The sequence below is a fragment of the Argiope bruennichi genome, chromosome 1, assembly GCF_947563725.1.
Source record: "Argiope bruennichi chromosome 1, qqArgBrue1.1, whole genome shotgun sequence".
Lineage (NCBI taxonomy): Eukaryota > Metazoa > Arthropoda > Arachnida > Araneae > Araneidae > Argiope > Argiope bruennichi.
Window position 1 is genome coordinate 78,498,446 of NC_079151.1, and position 11,778 is coordinate 78,510,223.

Consider the following 11,778-nt stretch of genomic DNA (forward strand, 5'->3'; position numbering starts at 1 on the left):
CGATGTTACATATATTTAATGCAATTGATTCTAATGCCAATATTGAGATTCTACCTTTAATTAATCTTTGAGTATATGACTTTTGCTTAACACAAAACAAAAATAAAATTAATATCACAAGTGGCAAAAATATTCCAAAGTATTCCAAAAGTGAGGATAATTGTGTATTCTAATAACGAAATGCCTAAAAAATACATGAAAGAAATACAAACATTATATTTTTAAAAGGTTTATCAAACATTGTAAATATTTATTTGAGAATTGAAAAATTGTGTTCGTTGAATTAAATACACTGCACGTAAGTACGAAAACTTGAATATCAAATGGATTAAATATGGCCAAATTGAGGTAAACTTTGAAGTTTAATATAGAAAGAAAACATTTATTTTTGAGCGTATATTTTTAGTCATAATAATGTACAATTAGTAAAAAAATTACTAGAAAAATTTTAGAGATCCTTCAACACATTTTAAGAAAAATCAATAATTCAATTTTATTGATATCGTTTTCTCATAAAACTACGAGTTTGTACAGATGAGTATTTCGAAGCATTTTGTGATAATGATATTAAATAATTCCTAAAGATCTGTTTAATTTTTTAAAACGTTAGATAAATTTGTATTTCAAATGCAAATAGTTGTGAAATATACAGATCATATATAGGATCTTTTCTTAAATCTATTCAATAAGTTGGCAAAGGTTCACAACATACAAAAAATATTTTTAAAGATTCAAAATAAAACTAATAAATTTAGGAAAAACATCGAAAAAGCATTATTTCGTTTAGTACTATTATATCAATAAAACGTTATTAATTATAGCATTTATAATAATACTGACATTTATAATAATTATACAGTATTGATTATAAATGTCAAAATCAGCCAAGAATTATAAAATATAATCCCACCTATTGAATAATTATTTCAGAATAAAAGCTTTTGCTTCCGTCTTTTCAGCTCTTTCTCTCGTTTTAAATCTAAGAATAGCTACATGGAATTAAAAAAAGAAATAGTTATGTCTAAAGTAAGGTTCTTTTGAAAATTTTACAATTGTGTTAAATTTTTATTGCCTTGTTAATAACACATTCAAGCTGACAATATATCAAATTAAACACACATACACATTAAAAATGTAATCTTTCACAGTTCGACGAAAAAAAAAAGCCAAATTCAAGAGACATGTAAAAATAAATTCAGATAAAACATTCATAAAATATATCTTAAAAATATTTTGTAGGTGTAGTAAATGACAGTTAATAGCACATTCAGTTTTACAATATATCAAATTAAATACACAAGCACACATTAAAAAAATGTAATCTTTCAAAGTTCGACGGAAAAAAAGAGAAATTCAAAACGCATGTAAGTCATAAACTCACATAAAAAATTCATAAAATATATTTGAAAATATTTTATAGGTATAGTAAATAACATGTACTAAATTATTTTAATCTGGACTCCGATGATTTCGATTAAAACTAAATTATGCAATTTTACTCTCAGTCAGCCAACTTTGATATATCCCAACAGATAAGATAATTAAGAAATAATTTAAAATCGAAAGTAAAAATATTACATACAAATTACCTTCAATGATTACACTTTCGGTTTTAGTATCTTCTCCATACATATTAGACGCTTTGCAAGTATAGTTACCAATATCAGAAGCCATAATTTTTTCAATTAAGAATTGAGAACCTATTTTAGAGTTGGTAATTTTATATTTTTGAGTATCCGATACAGGGTAATTGTTGTGGAACCATTTAAAAGTAATTGGAAGATTTCCTCTCTTAATTGTACACGAAAGTTCAGTCATGTCCCCTATGGCCAAATTTGGTGGAATAAACATAGGATTTAGGACTGGTGGCTCTTCCTCTCCACTGACTGAAAAAAAAAAAATTGAAATTTTGTAAATTATCAGTCTAGACCTAATACAGATTTTGAATTCAAACATTGATATAAATATCTATGCACTAATATAAAGATGTATTCAAATGTAATATTAAGAAATGCTTATGTAAAATAGATATAAAAAATTAGATCAATTTTTTTTTATTGTATAAAAAGATTTACATTTTCATCTGTTTAGAAAAACATATTTTCTTTAAAATTTCACATTTTGACATATGTTTGATTAATGCATAGGTTAATATTAAACGTATAACGTATAAACATACTTATACAGAAGATTTACTGTTCTTAAACTCTCTGAGTTAAAGGATAACAAAATTTTTTGAAAAACCTATTTGTTTTCTCCACTGGCCTTCGATATATATTCATTTCAACTAAATGCAACACACAATTAAATAACTTTTTTTTCTAAATTTTAAATAAATTAAAAAATTATTTTTTATTTATCTTATGCGCTTGAAGAAATTTTTATTTTCGTCAATGAAAATTTTCAAATAAAATTAATGAATCGTATCATGGAATTATTCAACATGTGAATAATATAGAATTTATCTCTAAATGCCTTTAATTATTTTCGAGTCAAAAAATTTATAGACAAGGAATTAATCTTCCTGTATAAGAGTAAGTATTAATTATTTAAATTAAAAAATGTTCATTTATATATTTAATTTACACTAATAATACATTGTAGTACACTTTTCGACTATGTTTTTATTAGTGAGTTTCGATCAAATTAAAACTGCTATAAAGAAACTATAAAATTCAAATGCTGTAAATAATTTACTTTTTGTTGTGGAAAAAAATTGCTTAGAAGTGCCTTGAAGAATAAAAATTTGATGCATAAAATTCAAAACAGAAAGGCTTTTAAAGCTAAATGATGGAAAAGAAAGTTTATTTAGACGATATTAGAGAGAGATTTATTAATATTTAAAAAATGTAAAATGACATCAAAATGAAAATTAGCTAAAAATATTAAATTGTAACAAATTAAAAATGAAACTCTATAATTTCCCTATTCTAATTCATAAATCGCACACTCTTTAAATGAAATATTTTTAACTGTGCATAATATAAAAAAATATTCCTTAAGGACAGTTATGCAAAACATTTTAAAGCACAATAAATATGTAGAGGCATATGATTAGTAAAATGCAAAAAATCTCATTATTTTGATACGAAATATATATATGTTACAAAAATATTCGCCAATAATTGTTAACAGAAAGAGAATGATGCAGAAATGGCTATTTATGCATTTTTATATTTGTTTGTAAATATATTGTGTTATTTATTTTTAAAAGAGAAAGAGAAAATAAATATATAATAGAAACAAAGTTTCAGATTGAAATTTAAAAAATATGTGTAAAAATTAAACTTACCGTTTTGAAGAAGAACGATGCACAACATTCTAAAGAATGAAGCTTGGAACCATTTGGAATTCATCAACATAATGAATTAATTCGAATGCGGTTAAATGCGACTAATTAATAAGTCAAAGATAGAAATTAGTTTCTTATTAGACAAAAACACAACTTCCTGGAAAATTTAGCATTCATTCACAAGATGTATCATTAAATTCGCACAAATTTTCAAGGAAAATACGAACAACAAACGAAACAAAATCTGATGTACACTATGGATTGCAAACTGGCATAGAGTAAACAGACTGCAGCGCCACATGTCGCTAAATTTTGAAAAGAAACTTGAACAGAATTTTTTAATATTGTCTGTCTTAAGTCTGATTTAAAAATATTAGATCGCATGCAAATATAATAAATCAAAAACAAAGATTTTTTACATGAAATATTGAAAATGCAACTGCATGTTATTATTTGTACTAAATGATACTAAAATGATAAATATTATAATGATAAACATACTTAATTTTCTAAACTTTATATTAACAAATATTTAAACCTTAGGGGCACAATTGTACATTTTTCATACGATTCTATTTAAAGGAATAAGCAATATAATAAATATTTTTGAGTTAATGATTTCAATACTACTTGGAAAAGTGTCATAAATGAGATGAATAATAATAGCACTGAATAATGGTTTTATGCACAAATCATGGTATGATTTTATGCAAAAGTCATGTGCATAAAACTTTACTAATTAAAAATAACAAATTATACTTCATGTAAAAATTATATCTAAATATTTGTTTTTCATAATAAATATTTAGTATAATAATACATTGCTATAAATTATTTGTTTTCGCTTACCATCAATAATAACTTGAACAGTGCCCCTGTCTTCTCCAAATCTATTACTTACAACGCATGTATAATTACCGATGTCAGTTGCTTGGATTTTACCGATTGAATAGTGCGTACTCATTTTACTCAAGACAATTTTATCTTTCATTTTTTGAGTAACATCTTTGCCATTATGAAGCCATTTAAATGATAAGGGTAGACTTCCTCTTTTCAGAGTACACAATAATTCTGCGTTGTCACCAAGAGAAAGATTTGGAGGAATAAGAAGAGGATTTAAGACTGGTTCTTCTGCTATTCCTTCTGAAAAAAAAATAATTAAAATTTAAGATGCATATAAATAAAAGAATGACTTCAATTGAAAACTACTAAAAATATAAAATATCTTAATGAGTGCTTTAATCTCCATTTGAATAGCTTTAAAATGCTTCAAAATGGTGTAAAAAAAGTCACATTATGCAAAATATTTATTTAGAGAATGTGGATTTTCTCTTTAGATATCAAAATAATTTCAATTTAATAAATTTTAAACCTAAATGAATATTTCAAATATACCAGCAGCGATATACTAAGCGAAAAAGTCTCATTCAGTTGTTAAATATAGCAATTATTAGGATATATAACAGATAACTTAAGAAATGTAAAAGCGAAGCATTTAAAAACAATACATGTTATTTTATTATACTATTAACATACTTTTTCCTATTTATTATATCATAATTTACTACTTTTAATGCTATACGTAATTCAAAATATGGAATAATATTCATAATGTTATAATATCATTGTTGCATTATATTGATATATTCACATGAAAGTCTTTCGCGATGTGTGAGATAGAAAATACACAAATATAGTATCCGCACTACGCATATCTTGGTAATTAAAAGAATGAATTACGATATTAGTTCACAAAAAATGAAATTCAGTATTTTTTTCTAAATGAAAGTGATTATAAATTAGTCATTTAATTATTTTATGGCGCAATATGAATGATATAAATCAAGACAAGCTACTTAATATTTTATATTAAAATGTGTTTGTACTTCATATAAAACCAGCATAAAAACTCGAAAACTTCATTTCATTCTTATTTAAATACAAAGGTCGCACACTACGCAATACTTTTATACTGCACGAAACATTTGAATTATAATCTCTGTCAAACTGTTTTTACAACAGTGCGACCATACTAGCAAAGAAGCAACCCTTACAAATATCACGCAGAAACTACAGCTAAAAAAGAGAAGTAATGCAAAAATTGATCAGTTTTACAATTGTACATAAAATTGAAAAAAGCTAAAATACGATTAGCTTTTATTTATATAAGTATAAAGCCATATGTAGGCTTAATTTCATTATTATCAATTTTATATGCATTTTTAATATTTGATTTTAGATGAGTACTATGTGAAATATATACAAACAGAAAGAATATGTTACTGACAATTAAATTGCTAATTTCAAACTAAGAAAAAAAACTATAAATATTAACATACCTTTCATAGTCAAAGCAAAATAAACCAAAATTAAATGGGTGACGCCATGGATAGTCCGGTCTTTTTCAGTGTTGAAAATTTTTCTAAAATATAAGATCTTAAATTAGAGTCATTTATATCATTTCAAATAGCTATTGAATATAAGATAGCGTCAGCAAATGAAATTTTAACTTACCTCATCTCTTGTTATGTTTCTTATGTCACAGAAATTCAAAAGCTCTAAAACAGAATCACGAAACATACAGCATGGTTGTAAAGACTGCAGCGCCATACAACGTTAGATTTTGAAAACAAAAATTTAAATATTAACAATAAAAATTCGGACGCAAAATTAATTATGGTATTTCCTCTTCAATTACATACCACAGTATGCATGCTAATAGTTACACATGATAATAAAAATATATTTTGTATTGGAAAACTAATTTTTTAAAAATTAAATGCAGAGTATTTATTAGCTAAACATTTTCATGGAAATAATATCAAGTAACAATTATAATGAACACATTTCGTATTTTCTTCATTAAATATAATATATAACAATAAAAAGCAGGAAGCGAATTAATATCAAAATTATTCTGAAGAATAAAATTAGTAGTACTAAATTGTACACAGAATATACGTAGTATTATCGAGAAAAAGTGAATTTTTTACACCACTTGTTTAAGAAACCTAATTAATAAATGGGATGATTCTAAGACATTTCATTATTTTTGGGATAAAAATATAATTAAAATATATATGAGTTGATCTATGCTATGAATATAATATGAGCGTCAATTAAACACCATTATGGTTAAAGACAAACAGATTTTTCCAAAACGTACCATTTACGAAAGAAAAATAATTAAATTTATAAAGCATATTTAATTATTTAGAACGACTTATAAATAAACATTCAAGGACTTCGAAGGAAATAAATCTTTTCAGGAATATCTTTTATAGATATTTCTGAAAATCAAAATTACTTAGAACGAAATGCATTTCCACAAAATACAAATAATTTGATTCAATGCGATTGAAAAGAACTCAAACCACGGAATATGATATTTTCAGATTAACTGGATGCTACTAGCTCATTACTGTATTATGATAAGATTCAACCTGTTTCAATCTTTTAAATAAAAATATGTATAAATGTAAAATAACAAGAAAAAGCACTAATATATCACCACTTTTTCGTATAACTGAAAAAAAAACTTTTTTTTTTATATCTGGGTTAATTAATATAACCCTCATAACTTGAAATAAAATTGAATTTGAATAGGAAAAGTGTATTAAATAAATATTAATACAGTCAATCATTAATTACATAAAAAACCCCATTTGTTTTTCGAAGTTGCATCCAAGTCCCTTCACAAATGAACTATTCAGAGCTGATCGTTAGGAGAGCATTTTGCGTCAATTATTTGTAAATTCGTAAGAATATTATGATCTTCGCTGGCAATAAATGAGTTTCAAGAATTTTTTAGATCGGAGTGAATAACGGAATAAGAAATGCAGTTAATACATTCTGTACGCAAGGCAGAACAAAATAGAATCACATTAAAGCTAATGAAGTATAGAAAGTAAACATAAAATTTTCATCATGCTATTTTTCTAAATGTCAAAATTTATCGAAGTTATATAGCATCATATTTTAAAACATAAAACCAGATGATAGTTTCAGAACACTTAATTTAACTTCACATTCAGTATAACTGAATGAAAAATTTGAACGGTGTTTTTTTACGCTTTCTAGATTTGTAAATTGAGAAAAAATCAATGGGAATTCTTAAGCAAATTTGTTGAATGAAGGCAAACGTGTCTCTAAATGTACTAAAAGCTTTTCATGTTTAATCCAAGTGATACAGATACATGATTCATTAAATGTACCATAGTTTGTTGCACTATACATATACATTTAGAAATATATAATATATCGACAGAGCATTAGCAAATTTGACACCTCAAGATGCACATGAATTTACCTGGAGTTTTCACACATATGAATTTTTCGTGGAAATACAATTTGAAGATCAAAATAATTATTAAATATTTTAGAAAGTATTGGCAACAGTATTAATTTATCTTAACAGTTAACTAATGCAAATACAATATTTTCAAAAATATTTTTCATTCATTCAAAGTCAATCTGAAACAGAAGATCGTACACTCTATTTATTTTTAGATGTGTAATCATAGCAAAAAATTGATATATTTTCCAAAATATTTAGAAATGAAAGAAAATATAATTAAACACAAAACATAAGTTTCATGAAACACGAATATATTATATATATATAATGTCTCCAATGAGTTGCAGCTCAAGAAAGAAGCGGAGAGAGGAAAGAATAATGTAAAGTATTTTTAAAGACGTTTCTAAAAACTAACGAATTAAAAGAATAGACATTGAAAGTGTTTTATTGCTAAATATTACCTTCTATCAACAAAAAAACAGTATTGCTATCATGTCCATATCTATTCTTGGCCACACAAGTGTAGTTACCAATATCTTCAGGCTGTATCTTACCAATGGAAAGATGAGAACTGGATTCAGAGTTTAATATTTTGTACTTTTGAGCGGAGGTGACTTTCTTTTCATTATGTAACCATTCTATTTGTACTGGGAAGCTTCCTCGTTTGACAGTGCAAAATAAATCAATGTTATCATCGATGGCAAGGTTAGGTGGCACGTACATTGGATTTAGAACTGGCGGATCATCACAAAAACCTACAATTTGCAACAAAATACAATTTTAGTCAAAGAAAAAAAAATTCAGTTCTTAAAAATGATAGACAGAAAAAAGATTTATAGATTTCTGATAATTTCATTTCGAAATCAACAAAATATTTATAGAGCTGTTTCACTGCAAATTCATATAAAATTAAAAATTAAATTTAAAGAATATAAATACTATCTATAATTTTTTCCTTTACTGAATTATAAAAACCACGTATAGTAAAAAAATCAAAGCATTGAAAATTAAGGAGAAAAACAGTAGTAAAAAAAATGTAGACATATATAGATCTTAAAGTTTTTCCAATTACTTTGCATTTGAAAAAATATTAAATAAATCAAATCAAAGAGATTTCTGTTATACAAAATCGTTTATACAAAGTATCTGCTTGTGATCAAATTCAATAAATTTAACTAAACTTATTTCAAATTGCTAATGAATATAATACACAAAATATGAAAAATATAATAAAAAATATAACTTTTCAACAGATTTGATTAATTGAAAAATAACGAAGCATACTCCTACAATATTGTCTGAAATTGATGCTCTTTAAACTTATATTTATAATACTAAAACATAAGTATAAAAAGAATTTTTCAAGTAAATAGGGAATTTGCACAAAATATCTATAAAAAAATCACTTTTCTCCATTTAAAAATAATTTAAATTTTTATTTTCTTTATAGAAATCAATGTAAAGGAATTTTCCTGTATAAATTACTTATGTCTATTATATATATTATCTTACTGCAACTAATTACGTTTGAAAAATCTTAAAAATGTACAAAAAATTTCGTTTTTTAAAAATGTATTATACATCTATTTAGAATTTCAAAAAGATTTATAATCTTACCCATATGAATTAGCAAGAGAATTCCCCAAAGGATTCCGCATAAGCAAGTTTTAAAATTCATTTTATCTGATTTTGATGCAGGTTTATAAGATAACTGAAATAAATACATAACAATATATTGGAAACATTGTTTGTAGAAATTAAACATCGAAATTTATCAAATGTATAGCAAAAATATAGGAGTACGAGTACTTACCTAACAACTGATGTAGCTTCGCAAATACGCTTTTGATATGGAGCATCGTAAACAATAGTATAAAGCTGATTGTAGCGCCACATCACGTGAAAAAATTGAAATAAAAATGCACAAAATTAAATGATATTGGCGTGGAAATTAGCGCAGTTCGAGGATAAAAAAATAATAATTATTAAAATAATAATGTATAATGAAAAATAATAAAATATAATGATTTGTTCGCATGAAAACAACGCATGAATTTAACAATTTTTACCATTTTCAGTAATTACGAGATTATTTATTATGTTGTTGGAAAATGAGAAAAAGAAATTATGGTTCACAGCCCTCTAAAAAGTAAATTATATTTTTCAAATTTTTTAATTCACTGTATATTTAAGAATAAATAGCGAACATATTAAATTTTCAATTTGAAAAATTTTATTACCAACTTCATAATGCGTTTTATTTAAGTAAATCGAATTATTTATCACTTAAATAATACATTTGATTATAATTTATCGAAAAATTCTGAATTAAATAAAAAAAAGTAAAAAAAAAAAAAGGAGCTGAAATGTCCTTACTATGACCAAAAAAATAGTAAAGAAAGCAGATTTTATGTAAGATTTTTCATTTTTAGAAAAACGTCCATGCTTACCCTCAATAAGAACTTGAATAGTAGTTCTGTCTTCACCCAATCTATTGCTAACGAAACATGTATAATTACCGATATCAGCGGGTTGAATTTTACCTATTGATAAATGAGTGCTCATTTTACTTGTGATAATATTGCTTTTCTTTTTTGAGGTGATATCTATTCCATTGTGGAGCCACTTAAATGTGAGGGGTAAACTTCCTCTCTTTAAAGTGCAAAGCAGCTCTGTATTGTCACCAAGAGAAAGATTAGGTGGAATATGAAGAGGATTCAAAACAGGTTCTTCTCCTTTTATCCCTAAAACTAAAATTAAGGGAAATAAATTATACAGGTTTTGTTATTGAATCATAAAATACACTGTTTATTATATTATATACTTATATAATTTACATCAAATTTAATTCTTATTAAGAAACAAATTTTTTTAAAGCTCAATCGTTGATTTAAAAGAAATGTTAACATAAACATTTCTAGATACAAGTAAAAATATAAATAAAAATTTCTAAAAATGGAAAATGCAATAGTTTAGTATAGTGCAACAATTTAATTAAAAAATGTTCGGAAGTACACCAAAAATAAATTATATATATATACTGAATCATATATATCATCATAAAAATATGAGATTCGTCTATTTTCTACTTAATATATATATTAAGTAGAAAATAGACGAATCTCATATTTTTATTGCCTTTCAAATAAAACTCTTACTTTAAAAGATATATATAAAATTAAGAATGCTATAAAAAATCTACGTTATTTAAAAATAACTATAAGAAGCAGGCAACGCATTCCATTTAAACATATTCGTGAATGTTCTACACATATGTAGAACGTTCATAAACATTTATGGATCTTGATTTGGTCAAATGTCATTAAGAGAATATTTTATTGAATTTTTAAGAATGAATTCATCGTAACAATGTCAATATGTGACATGCTACATAAAAATGCCCAATTTAAAATTTTAGTAAGGAAAAAAGTCGTCTTGATTGTTTTGATGGGAAACTAAAAATAAGGTAAAGGTTTTGTGGAAATATGCCATACAAAAAATATCATAAAGTGGTTGCAAATTAATAAAATTTTATTCGAGAGAATATATCATAAGATAAATTTATATTCAAATCATTATCAAAATCATTTCTATATACAATAATTTAAGTCATTAATCATTTATATATACAAGAATTTAATTTATACATACAATAATTAATGAAACGGTTTGAAATTATTATGAAATCAATTCACTTCTATTGATTTTGTCGAATGTCAAAGAAATTGTTAAAAAATTGAATTTAATAGTAAAATATTATAAGACAATTTGAGAGATGGAAAAAAAGGAAATCTGAAAAGTATCCTTAAGGATAGAAGGATATAGGAAGAATATATATTTTGATATAGGAAGAAACAAAAGAAAAGTTCTCCAAAATTAATTTTCTAAATAGAATAATGAAGAGTTTTTAAATAAAAAAAATATATAATAAAGCTAGTTTTTTTGCATAAAAAATTTGAAAATTTAGTGTTTATTGAATCAAAACCTTTTATTTGTATTATTTAAAAATTCAATAAAATATTTCTAACAAAATGTGATGTGAGAAAGTGGTATTAATGGGAAAAAATACATAAAAAAACAATAGACTGCAGAAAAATGGTTTAAAAATGCGTAGTATATCATGCAGAGCTATGAGTGTTTTTTAAATTCTTTTTTTTTTCTTTTTTTTAAGAAAAATGGCTATATTTAG

At 24.5% G+C, this 11,778-nt stretch overlaps 1 protein-coding gene across 1 annotated transcript in view; it reads right to left on the reverse strand.

The window, feature by feature from the left end:
• LOC129980462 (cell adhesion molecule DSCAM-like) overlaps nt 1-1,663 on the reverse strand; it is a 53,415-nt gene extending 51,752 nt beyond the window's left edge. The window contains exon 1 of the mRNA XM_056090813.1: nt 1,590-1,663. Coding sequence (XP_055946788.1) covers nt 1,590-1,632 — 43 coding nt within the window. The 5' untranslated portion in view covers nt 1,633-1,663. The remainder of the gene's footprint in view (nt 1-1,589) is intronic.
• Nucleotides 1,664-11,778: the final 10,115 nt, after the last annotated feature.